The following is a 20,115-nucleotide window of genomic DNA, read 5'->3' as shown; positions in this document are numbered from 1 at the left end:
TGGATCCATAGCTTCTTATCGGCAATATAAGGTTGAATCGTCCTTACATAAGACCTCAAGTGCAACGTAGGACAAGAGCTCCATCGTATTTTGTAAAAATTGGAATTTTAAATTTCGGAGGTATAACAACTCCAGATATGAGTCCTAGATCTTCAAAATCCAGTCCAGGTACCTTCTGAATTTCCATGGTTTTCATACGTTTCTCCAGCAACTTGTATTTGTCATCACGATGTTCATCCTCATGGTGATAGTCCTCTTCTTCTTCAGAGGGTTTGGCAGAATCATGGTTACTTTTTTCATCAGTTTTGATACTAGCATCATCTTCTTGCTCATCCTCGTCACTGTCTTCAGAGGTTTCGGCCTCCCTGAGTTCGAAGATTGGTCGAAGCTTTTTCACCTGAGTCTTCTTACCCTTCTTCTTCTTCTTTTTAGTCAGTATAGCTTTCAGCTCTTCTTGCCCCTTGGACAAATTCAGAATCAAGGCTTGGAACTCGGTGTTTTGAGCTTGGAGATCCTTAACTGATTGTTCGAGATTCATGATGCTGAAATAAACAGCGAGGAAGGATGAGAGACCTATTGTAAGAAACCTGTTATGCGATGTTATGAATGAAAATGCAATATTTTCAAGGATCTTTAGGCATTTTAGTTAGCAACATTAGAAAATGATTTGGTTGCGTCTTTGTTTGAAGAAATCTGAATTTTGTCTTTGAACGTCTTTCTTTGAGAATCAAGCTCACCATATCGAGTGGGTCATCGCCTCTGATTCAGGATACTTCTGAATTTGAAAGTGTATGGCTAGAGGAAAATAAATTCTCTTGCCCCTTGATAGGTACTGAGTCTCTGAATTGAAAGGCATGTGGCTAGGGGAAGATAAATCCTCTTACCCCTAGATAGGAATTCAGTCCTTGATAAGAGCACCTGAAATTGCGCGCCCTAAATTCCTAAGATCCTTGAAAGGGTTAGTTAATTATGTTATGCTTATGATGTCATGATGCCATGATGTTATGCAAATGCAGTTCATTAGACTTAATGTGAGATAGTAAGGACAAACACGTCCTTTTAACAAAACCTGCAAAGAACGAAGGTTAGTAACAAACACAAACAAGTCACACTAGTCACACAATTGCCTTAAGGGTAGGCTTGCATGAAGTCCATAGGTATATACCCTCCTTCCTTTCGTTTAGTTGGTTCAACCTGTCCTAAATAGTAACCAGGTTCTATGGTGCTCATATCCCTGATCTTTCTCGTGGATATTGTATCAACATAGCGCACAATCGGCCAGCCAAAAGCATCCCTTGAGTCCAATCTCAATGAGTGTAGTATCGAGTATCAACCGACTTCAGTCAGGAATCCAAATCCAGCCATCTCACTACTTCTTATAAGTCAAAGTCAAGTTCAACTAAGGTTCTAAAGGCGAATTAGTGCTCATGACACCACGTGGTAGCCAAACGTCTCCTCGATCAGTTTCAAGGGCCATCAGGACAAACCAAAGCGTCGCACTAACGGTGACCACCAGTTCAACCATAATGATACATGTCGTACAACCTCCCTGGTCTATGGTCACATACTTAAGGTACACTAGATTCGGGTATAGGATCTTTCACACAACAAAATATCCAATACAGCCTTGGAAAATAAAGCAAACAAAGCAAACAATAGAAAATATTTAAAGTGAATCCTAAACTTTTAAACTAACCCCTCTTTTATCGAAATTTAAATCCCCAGCAGAGTCGTCAGTTTTGTAATACGGTGAACTGACTTTATCGAAATGTCGCGGATAGCAAGATTCGCCACCGACTTTTATTTTATCCAATTTATATAAAGGCTAAAAGAACAGAAAAAGACCTTTTAAAAAGATTTTGAGTTCGGGGGTAAGTTATGCAAAGGGAAGGTGTAAGGCACCCTTTGCATCCATGGTTATCCATGGGCTCTTAATTGCTTTGCTCGTTTCAAAAAGAAATGTAGAAGAAGTGAATACGTTTAGCTCGCAAATGAGCGTAGACATTTTGAAGGTTTATGAGACAGAATAAGAAAATGATTTTAGCCAGAGCAAAGCAATCAGGAGCAATTACCTTAATAATGTAGAAAATAGTTCTTTTACCCTTTCAGGGTGAAAGGGTCTATCGATGCCATAAGAGGGCAGGAAGCCTTTCATTTGGAGGTTGAAGGGTCATCGCAATATCATTCGCCATAAGACTGTCTCATGCCATAGAGAGGCAGGTAGTCTAAGGGAAGGATCAGAATAGCCTTTCATAGGCAACCAGAGGATACCTCAGCCTTTCGTAGGCAACTTCCGAGGGACGAGATCATATTAGTGTATTGAAGGCAGCATCATTAGGGATCTATGATCTTTGCATAATGGAGGCAACATGGCTGAGGTATCCTCGTATTTGAGGGACATGGCTATTATGCAAAAACAACACAAGGCAACAGGCAACAAGGCAACAAGAGGGGTTACTAAAAAGTGTGCGTGGGTGCAACAATCACGTGATCGACTTCAATATATTATCTTATAGTTAGTTATTCTAAATTGATTCAAGGCTTGCACTCCCTAAGATTACTAACCACACAATAGCATAAACAACATAATTAAAACAATACGGGAAAGGGGAAAGGGAAACCAGCGGGGGAAAGGGAAGATGAAACCAGTGGGTTTGACATAAGTAATAATAATAAGAAAAATAGAATAAGTGAGAGTTTTAGGGTTACCGACTATTTGAGCTTTGGCGGTTGACAAACCCTGAAAAGGTGGGAAAAATAGGAACCAACAGGGGTGAGTGCATTATCAGTTCAGAAACCAGGTGTGGTTAACCCTAATCAAAAATAAAAAACACAGAGAAAAAGTGTAAAAGAAACTTAGCTTCGATTGATGAAGGTTGATAGTCGGAGGTCGCCCTGAGCATTGACTCTGATCCTCGGAGAATTGACAGAAAAAGAAAATACAGTGAGTGTATGGAAATTCTTTCATCAATAAGGCAGAGTAAATATTTAAAAAGAATAAAAAGGAAAATATTATTGCATAAGATATAAAAGATAAAATTAATCGGGACTTAGCTTCGTGAAAGGCGTGGCGCGTAATCGGAAGGCATTTGAAAAGTCAACCCTGAAAAAGACACAGAAAAAGTAATATTTTTAGTGTAGGGTTAATTCTTGTAAACCCTGATTCGGGCGTAAATTGAATAAAGTGACAAATCGATTTAATTAATTATTGGTTTCGCAACCTAATTAATTAAATCAAAGGAAAGAAAATATAATCGGGAAAAAGCATTTTTTATGATTTTTATGGGTTAAAATAAGATACATATGAACTATTGAAAATATTCAAATAAATTATCTAATAAAATAAATAAATAATAAAAGAAAATTAAGAAAATAAAATAATTTAGATAATATAAATATATTAAGAAATATAAATAAATAATGTAAAAGAAAAAGAATAAATAATAAAGATAAAATAATTAAATAAAATAAATAATACATATTAAGAAAATAAATATAATTATTATTATATATAAAAAAAGGTTTTTTAGAACATAGATAATTTTTTATGAGTAAAAGAAAAAACAAATAAAAAAAATATGTATATATATATAAATATAAATAATTAAAAGGGATTATGTAATTAAATAAAAAAAATTGAAAAAAACTTAGCTGGCGATCTAGTGCAGCGCACGCGTGTGGTGTATGGTGTACCCTCGCTCCTGGATGCTTTGGATTGATCTGTGAATCAAATGGACGGCAGCGATGGTGAAGGAGCATGATTGCACGCGCATCTTAATGCGTGGGATCTCTGAATTTGAAACACATTTTTGCGCGCCCTTCCATCCAATGAGGAGCTGACGCGTGTTCGTCTTCTTCCTCCAAATTCTGAAACATATCTTTTTACAGCGCTTGTTGTTGATGTGCTATAAAAGGCTTCGCTTTTAACACCTGCAAAAATAGCGAATAGGACCTAGAGTGCAAAGAAATCTTTCGCGGGGTCACGGTCAGGATCGTCTTGACCTCACGAATCTAGCCATGGCAACCATGTGTCCTGATTTTACTTGTAGCTAAAAGCCCAAAAAAAAGCTTTGAAACCCTAATAATGGCACAATACGATATACGAACGCAAACCACAAATTGAGAGCCTAGAAACGTTCCACGCATCATTATAAGCAAGAATATGTGTTCAAATCATGTTTATGCATCATGAATCGGAGGGATCGAAGAAAAATTCAGAGATACAAACCGTGAGTTCGTGGGGACGGTTCTGAGCGTGCTTCTCGAATGTAAAGGTCTGGATCGCTTCCAAATGCCTTCAGGAACGTATTAGGATTGATGAGATGCCTTGAATTGGCTTGTAATCAAAAATTAGAGTTTGAGTTTTTGGTCAATTTTTGTGCCCGGGTTTGGACTCTTGAGGGCAGAATTCTTGAACCCTTGTCATATGCATTGCTTGAATATTTATAGAAGATGAATTAGGTTAAGAAAATTTGGACAAAATCTTCTTTGAATGAATCATTTGAAATTTGATTTCAATTTGATTTTCAATGTTTCTAAATTTAGTCAATTTCAATCTTTCTCCAACCAATCTTTCTTTGCACGAATTTTGGATCAATTATGGAGTAATTTGATGATTGAAATTGATTAGAATAAAAAACAAATCAAGTCCTTTCAATATTTTCCATATCATTTGATTTTATATTACTTTTTAATGAATTAAATTCAATAAAAATTAAATATTAAATCCATAATTCGTGGATTTGTGCTTAGACCTTTTTGATGACTTGGGGATCAAGTTTGGATCATAAAAACTTAGGCCTCTTTGTAAAAAAAATCAATTTGAACCCTTTCTCTTCACATTTTTCCCTCCAAAATGGTCCAACTTTGACAAGTCATACCTCTCTCAATTCTTGAGGTATGGAGGATTTCTAGGACTTTTTAGAAACCTTAAAGAGTCCTCTAACCAATGTCTTTGGTCTCATGTCAAAATAATTTTCCATGCTCCTTGTGCGTCCTTTTGAAAAAAATGACTTTTTGTTGACTTTTGAAAAGGACCTATAATGTTTTGGTCCATAGGACACACAATTGGTGTTGCAGCATCATGGATAATTCAAGTAAGGGTCAGAGTATTTCAATTCTTTAAAACAAAGTCAAGAAACGAAGATGGTAGCATTAACAAAGCTGAGAGAAACAGAATTTTCAAAGAGAAGATTTATATAGCTACACTTAAGTGCAATGCAAGTTTTTGCAGCTATTGATGGAGGAATTGGTGCTACTCTTTGTCAGCCTTCGGTTGGTCAATGGATTGGTAAGATTATCAATTACACATTCAAACATTATCGAGCTATGAGTTATCAACTATAAATTAGCAATTAATTTATCAACTATCTATTATAGACTATCAATTAGTTTATCACATATAGGTTGTATTCATTAAGTTGACTATACTTGTTTTATGAATTGTATTGTGTTTTTTTTCAAGTTGTGCTGTTGGTGATTTGACTAGTCCAGTTATTGTAGCAGTTTTTGCTAACAGAGTTTTGGACATGAACCTGCAGTGTTGATTATGGTTTTCTTTCAAATTTAATTCCTATAATTTAAATTCAAATAAGGGTAATATATCAAGATTCTAGATATCTTGCATTCATAAGATGGGAACATGTTGTGCTTCAAAAGATTTATACGTATGGTCCTTGAATTCTTGTTTTATTATTATTTTATTATTTTTTAAAGTGATTTATCCTTGTTTGAATGACCTTTTCTTTGCAATTTTGATGTATTTGGTACACTTTGTAGTGTGAAATTTGAACCTTTCCTACAAAAATTTGGAATCTTAAAATGTTATATGAATTATTTCTCCATCTCAAATTATAAGACTTTTGAATTTCACATAAACTATAAAATTATGTAACACTTTACAATAATATTTTTCACTAATGAACACGACAAAAATTTATATAAAAATTGGAAGAAGAACTAATGATAAATAATTGAAGGGATATATTAGAAAAAATCAATATTTTTTATTAGAATAGAAAATTGATAAAAATAATTTATTTTATAAAATGATTTATAATTTGAAATGGATGTGGTATTATATTAATGAAGGTGGTAGGCCTACCAAGAGAGAGATGAGTTGAGATCCTCTCCATTTCTTCAAAGAAATGGAGAGTGTCATTACAAAAGTTTGGGAGTATAAAATATTTATACTATTGAAAAATGTGACATATTATGTTTGAGAGGATATGGATAGAAAAAATGGCTATTTCTATCTCATTTGTATTTTTTTTAAATCGAGTTTTTGTTCTTTTTTATATTATCATATTATGTTAAAAAAAGTTAAAAACACTTTAAATCTTTTTTTTTTTTAAATTACACTTATTTTTTATTGAGAAAATTTATGTGGAATTTACTTTCAAAGTATGGGATCTACATAAATGGCAATTAACGAGAGTGTAACTATTACAACTAGGACGACAAACGAATATGACTTTTAGTCGTAAAGGTATTCATCAATTGGTTTCCATATGCAGCTTCTGTTTTCTGAGTTAGAATCCACTGCTCATTTGTTTTGTAGGTACAATTTTGTTAAAAAGTTGTGGCTTTGGCTGGTGCGTATTTTGAAGATAAATCGATGCCTGAATTCTTTTTTTGCTTGGTGGCACCGGTGCAATTCTGGAAATTCAAAGCAGTCTTGTTTGGTGCTTTCCGTCGCGGTTGTCTATTTGCTTAATCATATTTGGTTAATGAGGAACAACTCTAAACATCACAACATTAAGTTGTGTTTGTGTTCGGCTATCAACAACATTTTATTTAAAGTGAATTTTTCTTCGAATAACTCTTTGTCCACCTCCTTGGGCTCTTAAATGACTATATTTTATTGAAAGCTTTCGGAGCTTCCATCTGCCCCCCTAAAGCTCTCTCCATTAAAGAAGTGATTTGGAGTCCTCCGTGTCAAAGCTGGATTAAGTGTAACTGTGATGACAGTTTTTTATCATTTAATTATACTTTGGGCTGTGGTGGTATTTTTCGGGATCACAAGGGTGATTTTCTATTGACTTTTGTTGAGCGCGCCAATTTTGACTCCTCTTCTTATGTTGAGTTCTTTGCGGTTTTGCGAGTGCTTGAGGTTGCAAAAAACAAGGGTTGGAGCAAGCTCTGGATCGATTCGAATTCGTTCTTGGTGGTCAAAGCTTTCTCTAACAATTCCTTGATGCTTCTGAGGTTTAGAGCCCGTTGGACTCTTTAGAATCTGTACATGAATCCTACTAACACTACTAACCTCTTCATCACTCACATTTAGAGAAAGGGTAATAGTTGTGCAAACTATTTTTCAATTATCGATGCGTCTTCTCATTCCATTAGATTTTCTTATTCTATTCCGCTTGAATTGGGAAAGCTTTTGTAAGGAATAGGTCAGGTATACCTTTCTTTAGGTTCTCTTATTTCTTTTAACGGGGTCTTTGCTCCTCCCCTTTTGTAAGTTTTTTCTTTTGTAATATATGAGCCTTATTCATGTCTCGCAAAAGTTCACAAAACAATAAGGTAGAATGAGCATGAGAGTGCGAGCCTAAAACTTTGATTCGTCCGTAAAAAAATATGATGGCGGGATGGGACGAGTTTGCGGACATTAAACTTTTTAAACCTAAAAATTATAAATTTTATGTTAATATTCGTGCACGCAAAAAAATAATGTACGGTATATTAGAGGACGCGGGATTTAAATCTTAATCCGCCTCATAAAAAGTGTTGATAAAATAGACATGCTCAACTGAATAAACAAACATGTTTTGCTACCTATAATTACCCTTAATTATAAAAGAGTGAGTATTAGAGTGAATATTACAAAAATTGTTACTAACACCTTAGTGTTTTTATTTAACAACAAGAAAATTAGTTTTCATTTAACAGATGGAAATTAGTAGGTCGACAGTAGAAAAGAGAAATAAATATTCTCTATTTTAAATGTCCACTGCAACTTTTTAATATAAAGGGTAAAAGCTAAAAACATATGGTAAGGTTATTAAAAATCATGTTCGTAAAGTTTAATTTAATTTGTAATTTCGATATTGTTAGATTAACCTTATAGAATTTTAATCCAAAACAAAAAAAAATAGTAATGTGTGTGGGAGAAAAGTTCAAGCCGAAGATAATATTTGAATAAAATAAAAAAGAGAGAAAAATGGTGCATCCCCTTAATAAAATCTAACTTACACTTTATTTTATTTTATTTTATTTTGATAGAAAACAATCTCATTCATTAGATGAAAAAGAGAGAGTACAGACATAGAGAAAGAGAATGTGTTAGGGCATTTCTCATCCACACATTGACAACATCACTAATAATTAAGACTAAAGCTATTGACATTAAAAAGTTTTGAGAGGATAGAAACCAAAAGGAAAGTACCACACCAAAACTTTAATCCAATTAACCAAGCAAAGTTCTTTCACAAGAGACATGTGAGATTTGGAACTCCAATCTTTAAATCTATCCAATTACTGATTATATCTTTAGCTTTGACACTAGCTTTATCATGCTCAATAGACACTATATTTAGCTTTGACACTAGCTTTAAATCTATTCAAATACGGATCATATCTTTAGCTTTCACAATATTGATTAATCTCATAACTAGTTAATGAAGATGGGGGAAGTTGATTTCCATAGACGGTGCCACTAATCTAACCTGATCAGACTGGATCGTCACGCCGGTTGGATTTGGCTTGTTGAATAGAAGGGGGGTACCTGCAAGGTTCTCTGATGCCAAAGTGAGTACCAATCAGAGAAAGAGTAAGGGTTTAGAAAGTAGAGAATGAATACCTGACCCTTTAGTGAAAGAAGGTATTTATAGCCCCCACCGTTGGGCCAAGGTTTCCCAATTGGGCCAAATCCAATTGGAGACCCACGTGCTAGGAAACTGCCAGAATACCCTTTGCTAGGGCTGAGTCAGTAGGTGGCTCATGTTCTGGGTGAGCATGGCGTAGGGTTCGAAGGTGGTTGACTGAATCCATCGCTGAAGGGTTACCCACGTGGTCTTCGCGTGTGACCAGTTTGTAACTATAACTAGGAAATGGACCCAAGCAGATTGGGCCTGCTCGGCTAGACGAAGGAGTTGGGCCTGCTCGGCTAGACGGGGGAGTTGGGCCTGCTCGGCCCAGTCTAGAACAATATGAATGTACTATTGATTTGGAGGTCTTTGAATCATAGTTTGAGTCTTGGAATCATTCCCTGATTAAAAGTCAACCCTTAGTGAAATTAGGTTAAAACCCTAGTTTTGGGCCTCAGGTGATCTTGAAAATTGTTGATCTTGAATTGAGCTATCTTTGGACCTTGATATTGATTAGAGAACCCTTTGAATCATAGGAGTATGTTGAATTTCCTTGTGGGCCTCAAAACCCTAATTTGCTTAATCTCCTTTTTGATCAGTCTCCTGCATTAGGACACGGGCAACAAACAATGATCTTTTTGTATTTTGGTTAGCAAATGATGTATGTATGACTATAATGATAATGATGACGACCCTAATATTTGGAATATGGTGGGATGTCAGTGGTTAAAAAATAGGGTACAACAGAAGGATATGGCTCCTTTGGTATTATAAGGAGGTTAAATTACAAGTGATCCAGAAATCAGCTCAGCACATACACATGGAAGTTTATGATATGAATGATAGGCTGTAAGACCTCATTACTGTTGTTTATGCCTTCAACCAACTGGATGGAAGGAGAATCCTATGGCAAGAGGTGGAGCACACATGGCAAAGTATGCATGGCCCTTGATGGTTATAGAAGATTACAATAATGTCCTCAACAGTAATGATAGAGTTGGAGGAAATCTTATCCATGAAAGTGAATACAAAGATCTTGTGGAGATGATGCAGAGAATGGGACTATTTGAGGGGATCATACTAAAGGTAATCATTATACTTGGACTAATAAAAGTACCTCTAATCCAATTTATTCTATAATAGATGGGATAATAGGGAACAATTTCTGGTTGTAAACTTTCAGTGATGCCAATATTGAGGTTCTACCTGCTAGAATCTCAAATCATGCCCCCATCAAAGTCAGTGTTGTGAAACAAGAAGTGCAAAGAAGATACTTGTTTAAATTCCTGAACTACATAACTCTGGAACCAACTTACCTACACTTAGTTCAGAATAATTGGCAACATGAAATCAAAGGCCCAACTATGTTCTTCCTTTGGACTAAACTTAGAAGATTGAAGTCCATACTCAAGCCTCTGATTAAACAAGTGACGGGTATTCAGATTCAAATTCAACAAGCCAGAGACAAACTTATGCAAGCTCGCATTAGACTACATTAGGACTTATTTGATAGCAATGCCATGAAGGAGATTAAAAATTGCACCGAGGAAAGTTTGAATAACTATTTGGTTTGTGTGATTTTCCCCATTAGTGAATGCTATGTATCTATATTAATGAGCTTGCATGAGATTTTGTTTAAATGGATAATGTGACGCCTCGAATGTGTTGTTGTTTTATTATATTTGCCTAATAAATATTTAAATAAGCATCTTATTTTTATATTTAAAATTAATAATAATCATAATAATAAGGGTTAAATATGTTTTTGGTCCCTGTAAATATTGCAATTATCAAGTTTAGTCCCTCTAAACATTTCCTTTAATGTTGCATCCTCCTAATATTTTCCATCCACAACAATAGTCCCCAACGTCAAGTGGAGTTAACGGACTCCTACGTGGCAGGACAGGTGTCTTTTAATTATGTTTTGATTTTTTTTCATTGACCTACGTGGATTAATTTCTTATAACAGCCTGATGACAAATTAGTTTAACCCAATTCCTTTCTTCATCTATCAGCTCTCTCTTCGTCCATTGTTGTTGCTTCGTTCCTTTCTTCCTTCGCGTACCCATTCTTCATCTTCCGTTCATTATTTCTCCGTTTCTTTCTTCCATGGAGAAGGCAAGCTCTGATTGGTCGTTTTCATCCGCTTCGTTGAAGACCTGAACTGGTCGGCTATGTGGATGTAACAGACCGATGGTGTCTTACCTTTGCAAGAAGGGAGCAAACAAAGGGAGATTATTCTGGAGATGTCCTTTCTGGAATACTGTCGGTACTTGGGATTTGTTTATATGGGCAGATGAGATGGGAGATGTTGGAGTTGATCAAGTGCCAAAGTTGAAGTATGAGTTTGAAGAAGTGGATGCTAAGGTTTATTTGAAAGATCTGCACGAAAATTTGAAGAAGAAGAACAAGATGCTAAAGAAGAAACTCAAGGAAGAAGAAAATTTAGGAAAAATGCTTAAGACTTGTCTTGTAGTTTCCATTATGTTAAATTTGTATTTGGCAATGAAATATATGTATTGATGAGAGTTATTGTCAAGTAATGATCAGAGTTATTGAAATGCTTATGATATGTTTAGTTGTTCAATTGTAGGGTGGTTCTAATGTGTTGACAAGGTGTTTCTTTTGTGTACCGTGGCTCTACTATAATTTTAATTGAAACAACATGTGTATTATGGTTCAATGGTTGTTATCTATTGTTAATGATGTTATGTTTTAACTGTAATTGATGGTGTTAAATTGACAGTACATAAGTTGAGAGCATAAGGCCATGGAAGAAAAAAGATGTGTGTAAATCTCATGTTAATTGTAAACACATAACAGAAATAACATGACATAGGTTTCAAAATGTGCATAAGTTGAAAGCATATTAATTGACAGTGGAGAAATAACATGACATAAGTTTAAAATGTGCATAAAGCACTAGTTCAAAACATGTTATATTAATTCCAAAAGAGTGCATAAAGCACTAGTTCAAAACATATTATATTAATTCCAAAAGAGAGCATAAAGCACTAGTTCACTACATGTTACAGAGATTCCAAAAAGAGTGCATAAAGCACTAGTTCACTACATGTTACAGAGATTCCAAAAAGAGTGCATAAAGCACTAGTTCACATAAAGCACTAGTTCATATAAAGCATACAATATCACCACATAACAATATTAGAAAAGTGTGCATACATATCATCACTTCAAAACAACAAAAGTTTGCATATATTATAAATCACTGAGTCATATTCTTCTTGATATTCTTCCAAGAGGTCTTTCCAACACCATTGTCAACTTCAAAGTCTTCATCTTGGATGACAAGTGGATCATCATAATCCTTTCCAGAGCCAGTTATAGCACGGGTTTTCAAAGTCATTAAGCGGTCGCTTTTCCTTGTAGGTGTCCCACCATGTGTTGCTCTCTTTTTCTTGCTTATCATAGCCTTCACCTGAAATGACAGAATCAGTACACATCCTAAATCACAAGTTTCACAACATGAGTATTGAAATGAAGTATATTAAGTAATTACAGGATCACTCATAGTTTGCTTTGGAGACTCATGTTGAATTGGATACTTTGACATATTTGGTAGTGGAGACTTTGGCTTTTTAGCATTTGGAGACATAGCTTTTGTAGACTTGCTTATCTTTGGACGTGGACCAAAAAACATCCTGGGCTTAGTTCTCTTAATAGGTGAGGCATCATGGTTCATATCAGCATCTTGATTAATGTTAGCAGTTTGGGTCCCAGGTGCACTAAAGTTCTGATCAGCATTAGGTGGTGCACTAGTGTCAACACTTAGTGGTTGAATATCAAGTATGTCATTCTCATCCTGCCCATCCAACAAAGCTTCCAAATCCTCAGGAGAAAGACCACAATACATTCTCAATGCTTCTCTTGAAGTTGTAGAAGCCTGAGTTGGAATTGCACACTTACAGCTTGCCCATTTTCAGCTTGCACACCACTTCCATCTTGCACATTTTCATGTGAATTACCAGCCTTGTTAGAGTTAACTGTCTTTTTATTAGGGCCAGCTTTGTTAACTGGTCCCTTAGGCCTACCCTGTTTACAACATGAAACAAGTTACAAGAATTATTACATCAGTATTGGTACAAGAATTAGTACATAATTAATATATAAGTTGCAGTTAATTACCCTTTTCTTTGGTCCTGATACCACAGGTGCAGATTGACTAGCTTGAGTGGTTCTTTCAACAGTTCTTGCTCCTTCACCAGGTACAACCACAACTTGCTTACCCTTCTTACATGTTCTTGCATTATGGCCATATACATGACATATTTTGCATCTGTGAGTTATGTTTGTCCTTTGCCATCTGACTTGGGTTGAATCATCTACCTCCCTCCTCCTAAGTTTTTTGGGCCTGCCTGGACCCCTTTTGTATAGTGGTGATAATATTTCTGAAGCATCAGTCTTGGGCCATTTATTTTGCCCGTTTATGGGTGTGACAACTTCATTATAACAGGACAAATAAGTGGACTTAAAGTAGCACTCACTAACATATTTGATAGGGTCATCTACCTTTTTGTGAATGGCAGCCACAGCATGTCTGCAAGGGATACCCACCAAATCCCAGAAGTTGCGTGAACAAGATTTTTTACCTAAATCTACAACAAAACTATCTATAAACTGGACATGTGTCACCTGGAACTTCAACTGTCCAGCATATGTTGGTAACCAACTAGCACTCTTTTGAATCTCTCTATCTAACCTCCTAAGTGGTTTTGACATCATCTCAAATTTGTAATTCTCTACTTTCTCCCTAAGTGTTGCAAACCTACCCATTAGGTAGTTCCTAATCCATTCAAACATAATTATAATGGGCTTGTCTCTTTGCATTAGAATGGTAGCATTAAACGACTCACTGAGGTTATTCATTAAAACATCACATTTGGAGTACAATGGAAAAGCATGCTTACACCATTTATGTTTTGGAATTGCATTCACCCACTCAAATGCTTCAGGACTGGCCTCCTTAATCTCCATCATTTTTGCATCATGTGCTTCAAAATATGTAGCCTTGGCAACAGCCATCATGAGATCTCTAAATAGAGTTCCACCACCAAACTTCTTTTTAAAGTTGGCGTACAAATGCCTTAAGCAGAACCTATGTTCATAAGCAGGGTATTCCTCTTCAAAAACTTGAACAAGTCCCTGACAGAAAATGAAGAACATAAATTGCATAAACAAGTCAACATGACAGAAACAGAACAAGTGCAATTACTTAGTGTGCAAAAAGTTACATATATACCTTTTGTTGGTCTGACATAAAACACCACCTCTGGTCACCAATATCTTCAATGAGAAGCTTCATGAACCAACTCCATGTTTCTTTTGACTCAGTCTCAACAACACCAAATGCAAGGGGTAGATACTGATCATCTGGGTCCCTCCCAACTGCAACCAATAAGATTCCACCATACTTGTTCTTAAGATGACAACCATCTAAACCTATGAAGGGTCTACATGTTAAGATGCAACCAATAAGATTCCACCATACTTGTTCTTAGTGTGCAAAAGTTAGCTCACTTTTGTTTGAAATGTTTGATTTGTTTGAAAAAGTAGTGTGTGTTTAGAAAAACACTTTTGTTTTGAAAATGTCTAAAAAGACAATGTTAAAAAACATGGTGTGAAAAGTATCTGTTTTTGTTTGAATTGATTGTGAGCAAGCACTTAAGAGTTCTTACCCTAGTTCGTAAGGTCTTTCCTATTCTAAAGACTTTCCTTGAGCGATAGTACTATCCATACCATTTGTGGGTAGATAGCCCTATACATTGGATGTGCGGGTCATCGAAGGGTCGTCGAATCTTCATAGAGACTACCCATACCATAAAGGAGTAGGAAGTCCTTATGAGATGTGAATAGTCATAAAGGCAACATGTAAGGATACCTTAGCAATCCGAAGGGGGTATCATCATTTATCGAAGGCAACTCGAGGGACACGATCTTTTCATTATAGGCAACCCGAAGGGACTATGATCTTTATTGCGAAGGGACGATGATGATTTTGAATTGTAGGCAGCATATGCTAAGGTATCCCTATGCTCGAGGGACTTGACTATTATTTTCCGAAAGGCAACGTAAGAGGGGAAACCCTAAAGGTGAGTGTGTGCACAAGTAAAAGAAGTGTGTTATATTCAGATATTTAGTTATCTTGAGTTAGCGATCTAACGGTTACTTTTATCTTACCATACAATCCTATTAGCCATGCATCTAAACAGATAATAATAGCAGTTATAGAGCGAAAAGTAAAAAGTAGAAAGATAAATCCTACGCTATTACAAAATTGTCCTTGCAACCTATACATCAATTTCTAGAATTGAAATAAACAATTTAAATAAATAATTAAATAAAAGCAAAAAACAAGCATGCGGCATTCATCGGAGTTTGACGTAAGAAGAGAATCAAGTGTTTTAAAGATATTAGAATTAAAAGTAAAAACCTAACAAAAAAATAAAACTAAATTAATTTCGATTAATTAAGCCTTAATTAATTATTGGTTAAAACCTAATTAATTAATCATATTGGCTAAACAACCTAATTAAACTAATTAATTGATTTAATTATCTTGGTAAAAAAAAAACTTTATTAACCTAATTAATTAAATCGGCTAGAAAAACCTAATTTAGACAAATTAGTTAAAATGTTAATTATAAAAATAATTTTAAATCAAAAGGAAATAGAATAATATTTTTTGCATCTAAATTAATTAAACGTTTTTAATATCCTAACTTCTAAAAAGAAAATATTTTTTTTAGGGTTTTTGATTGGTTAGTCATTAATTTAAAAGTTAATTAGAAAGAATTTAAAATAAGAAACAAAAATAAATAAACCAAAGACTCTGGATCTGGTGTGGTCTCGCTCTGATGGTGTACCATGGGGCTGCGTCCTTGAGTCCTTGGATCTTGGCGCATGGGAGATCCGGAGGTGGAGATTTGAGGGTGCGCCATGGGTGTGTGTTGACACGCTGCACTGGATCTGCAGAATACTCAAGCAATAAAAATAGTTGTCAAAGGCCAGGTTCGAACCTGGGCCCTGGAGAATACAGATAAATTTCCTTTGCCAATTATGCCATTAGTTCAAGTCATTTAAGTTTTGGTTAAAAAAATATATAAGAAAAACATGAAATCAAAACATAGTCAAACGTGTGGGCCCACTGTCATTGCGCAGGGCCAATCAGCAGCGGAGAGAGAGTTGGGATTGTTGACCGGCCTATGATATCGTTCCACATGTGGTCAAGAAGTCACAATTTACTATTCATCATCTTCTCCCATGGACTCCATTATTAGCTACGATTTTGAAGCCCATTCGCTACAAATTGGCTGCGAAAAAAACATAGCAAAACCTGCAACCAAAACGAACACGCAAGACACTCGAAAAAACAAAACTAAAAGCCCAGATTTCATAAGAAAAAGGTCCTGATCATGAGTAGGGGATTATTTTTATCATTTGAACACTATAACCATGAATCCGAACGCCCCTCTCATATGAACCCTAGCCATGGCCGCTTGAGTTTTGGGCCCTGAATTGCCCATGTGATACGTAAAACCTGCCCTTTTAGATCTCAGGAAAACATTAGTGTGATTAGATCATGTTAAAATGCAACAATATGTAAGATTCGAAAAATAAAGCATTTAAAAAAAAATTGAGATTACTCCATGAGCATGCTTATGCGTTAGACTTCACGAATCTTGCCTTGTTCTTACCCTTTGATGTCTTAGGGATTGAATGGGGTGATTATTTGGCTTTGAATGGGGCTGCAATCAGGAGAACGATAATTCACACTCTTGGGAGATTTTTGGAAATTTTTTAGGCGTGTGAGAGGCTAGGTTTTTGTCTTTTGCGGCTAGGGTTTTTTTTGTACGTGAGAGCCCCCCTCTTTATAGTGAAATTGCTCTGCCTTTATAATGATACAACCGAAACCGAAAAATTAAAGTTGTTGCTTGTTTTGGTGTAATCTAAATAGGAAATATTGAATCTGCTTTCATGAGTGAATTGAATTGGAAAGATTTTAGAAATTAACATGATTATTTTCTATTTTGAAAAGATTTTTTGTGAAGGTTTTAGAGATTTACCACACGTGGAAACTATGAGGTCATCTTAATTTTAAATTTTTCTTATTTCTAATTAAACTAATAATAACGTAGTCAGATCCTAATATTAAAAACTAATCTTAGTAAGAGAAATGCTAGCAACATTCTCTTTTGAACACTCTCTTAAACACTTACTCTTTTATTGGTTGAAACATGTGTGGGTCCTACTACTTTATGTGAGACCTATTTTCAAAGTGAGGGGTCCACACATGTTTCAACCAATAAGAAAGTGAGTGCTTGAGAGAGTGTTCAAAAGAGAGTGTTGCTAGCACTCCTCATCTTAGTAATCCTATTATAAACACTAAAGTAAACATAATAATGATTATAAAAATATAAAATTATACCTAATAGTAAGTATCATATATTTCTAATTCCTAATGACTAACGTAATATATATATATATATATATATATATATATATATATATTATGATAATAATCTTAATAATAGTAATTACAATAAAACTATAAAATTAATTCTAATAATAATAATAATAATAAAACTAATTTAATACTCTAATAGTTAATAATGAGCATAATTAATTACAAAAAATAGAGCAAACTAAGTGAGGATGTGGGATTTGAACCTGGAACCTTGCAATTGCAATCCTTAGTTTCTTACCGACGAGGCTATGTCAATTATTTGAAATAAAATGACATATGAAAATATATGCGGGCAAATTTTGGGATATGGCACATACTATATTGTTTGCTTGCATCACCCTCTACAACTTGTCTTGCCAACTATCTAGCCTTAAATGCTCTACTACCAGTTATCTCAGTAGAAAACCTAGTTCTAACATCTGCAACAACCTCAGTCAACCTCATCTTAGAATTGTGCCTTAGCCTGTCCACTATCACCTTTGCAACCCATTCGGCCTTTGCATTTTTATTGAAGAACTGCCTGCCACACTTATGCTTAGGAAACAAGGTTTTGATTTTGAAAGTGGTTGACCTAAGGACTCTACTACACAAAACAGTATAGTCACAAAGTTTCTTTTCTTTACAAACAACCCTACACCTATTATCATCATTCTTTGCAAATGCTACCTCCCTACCAATCAAAACATTATGCTCCATATCAGGTTTCTTAAATTGCTTCAAAGATGAGAACTCCATACCTAGCTTGAACTTGAAATCTTTAGTAATTGCATCCTCTTCATTGAACCTGATCACAGGTGGCCTCTCATCACAACTATCATCAGCACCACTATCAAGTTCATCTGTCATGTACTCCTCTTTAATAACATGCTCCTTATCAATCCCACTTGTGATAAATCCAGTCATGTGTGATTCAGTTTGTGGATGTTTATTCCTAGCAACACCTTGCCTATTGATGCCTTCATCAAGTTCTATATCTGAGTCAAACATTCTCTCTTCTTCACTGTCATTGAAGTGAATATCATCAACTGAATTCTCACTGGGTTCATAATCTTCATCACTTTCCTCAGTATCACTTTCGTGCCCCTTTTGTCTTTCTATGAGCCTCTCCATGTAACTCAATTCACTTGGATTAGGATTGGACTCTGTGTAAATTTCAACATCACACTTCTTGTAGATAGCACAAGTTGCCAATGCAGGTGCATCTCCATCGTTAGAAAATGGTTGAAGATCCTTCTCAAACGTCCCATTTTCATGCTTCCACCACATTTTCACTTCAGCCTCGTTGAAAGTATTGTCAATCCCTTTAATTAGGTCACGAGCTTCAAAATAAGACCAGTAGTCTAGGTCTTGACCGTCAAAAGCAAAGACGTTCCCACCTTCGTACCTAATACTCTGGTCTTTTACAAAAGACCCCTTCGTAAAAACGACAACTTTGAATTTCTCCGTCCTGCAAAGAGGGTAACATAGACATTAACAAAGTGGTCCACTGTTTGCAATAAAGAGGGTATTATCGGACAAGTGGGTTACAAACATTACAAAAATAAAAAATCATTAAACAATAGAAACTCACCTTTTGGGACCACTGAAGACGAAAACGTTGACGAAAGAAACTTGAAGATGACAACAACGTTTGACTATAGCGATTTCTCCTTTAACGGGATGAAGAAGATGATATTTAGGGTTTTCAATTAAAATGTCAAAGGCTCTACAGTAATGAATTTAGGGTTTTCAATTTGATGTTATAGTTGGAATGAAGCTTCTCATTTACACGTATGTTGGTGTTAATCCAAGTAGGTCAACGAAAAAAAATCAAAACATAATTAAAAGACACCTGTCCTGCCACGTAGGAGTCCATTAGGAGGATGCAACATTAAAGGAAATGTTTAGAGGGACTAAACTTGATAATTGCAATATTTACACGGACCAAAAACATATTTAACCCTAATAATAATAATAATAATAATAATAATAATAATAATAAAGTATTTATTATTTAACTATGATACATAAAAAAATATTTCATAAACTAATTTTAAAAACAAATAGTTAAAAAAATTCATTTTATAAACAAAATTTTCAAATAATGTTGAAGTTAAAAATTATTTTACTAACTTATATAAATAAAAAATATTTTTATTATATTTTATAAGTAAAATTTGAATTATATAACATTAAATATATAATTTATTCACTAAATAAAATTAAGACAAAATTTCTTGCAATTTTTTTAAACTAAGTAAATGATTTTTTATCATAATTAATTATTAAAATAATTTCATTTTTGTAATTTTTATTTATTATTTTAAAAAATTATGTAATTCGAAATTTATATTAAAATATGAATAAAATAGTAAATAATTTTATTATTTTTTATCACTATTATTTTAAATTTTTATTGAATAATTATTAATATATTTATTTTTTATATAATTAATTGTGTATTAATTAATAAAAAATTGTCCAAAATTCACGTTAGAAGAAACCATTTGAATGAGACTTTGGTTGAATAATTTTACAATTGGGCCGAGACTTTGGTTGAATAATTTTAGAATTGGGCCGGGTAAAGCAACAGAGGGATTAGGGTTTGAAGGAAAACGCGTGGGATATGTTGTATGCAGAGGGACCGCCGCGGCTACAACATTAGAAGTTAACGTTAGAAGTTAAGGACTTGGAACCATAAGTGTAACGTGTAACGTTAGAAGTTAAGGACTTGGAACCATAAGATCCTCAAAGTGTGTCTCACTCTCTCATAGTATTCCTCAAACGTCCTTGTCTCTCGGAAAAAGTTGTTCTCTCCATTTTTCTCAAACCCTTTTTCTT

General features: G+C 34.7%; 1 protein-coding gene across 1 annotated transcript; it reads right to left on the bottom strand.

The window, feature by feature from the left end:
* Positions 1–11,999: 11,999 nt before the first annotated feature.
* Positions 12,000–12,684, bottom strand: LOC131624440 (uncharacterized). Its single transcript, XM_058895376.1, has 2 exons — positions 12,331–12,684; positions 12,000–12,249 (listed from the first exon to the last, which is right to left on the bottom strand). Exons 1-2 carry the CDS (start codon positions 12,682–12,684, stop codon positions 12,037–12,039), a joined length of 567 nt encoding a protein of 188 aa, XP_058751359.1. The 3' UTR covers positions 12,000–12,036.
* Positions 12,685–20,115: the final 7,431 nt, after the last annotated feature.

Source organism: Vicia villosa, unplaced genomic scaffold, assembly GCF_029867415.1.
Source record: "Vicia villosa cultivar HV-30 ecotype Madison, WI unplaced genomic scaffold, Vvil1.0 ctg.000122F_1_1, whole genome shotgun sequence".
In the NCBI taxonomy this organism is placed as follows: Eukaryota; Viridiplantae; Streptophyta; class Magnoliopsida; order Fabales; family Fabaceae; genus Vicia; species Vicia villosa.
The sequence above is the reverse complement of the archived record's forward strand: the minus strand, read 5'-3'. Positions and strand labels throughout refer to the sequence as shown.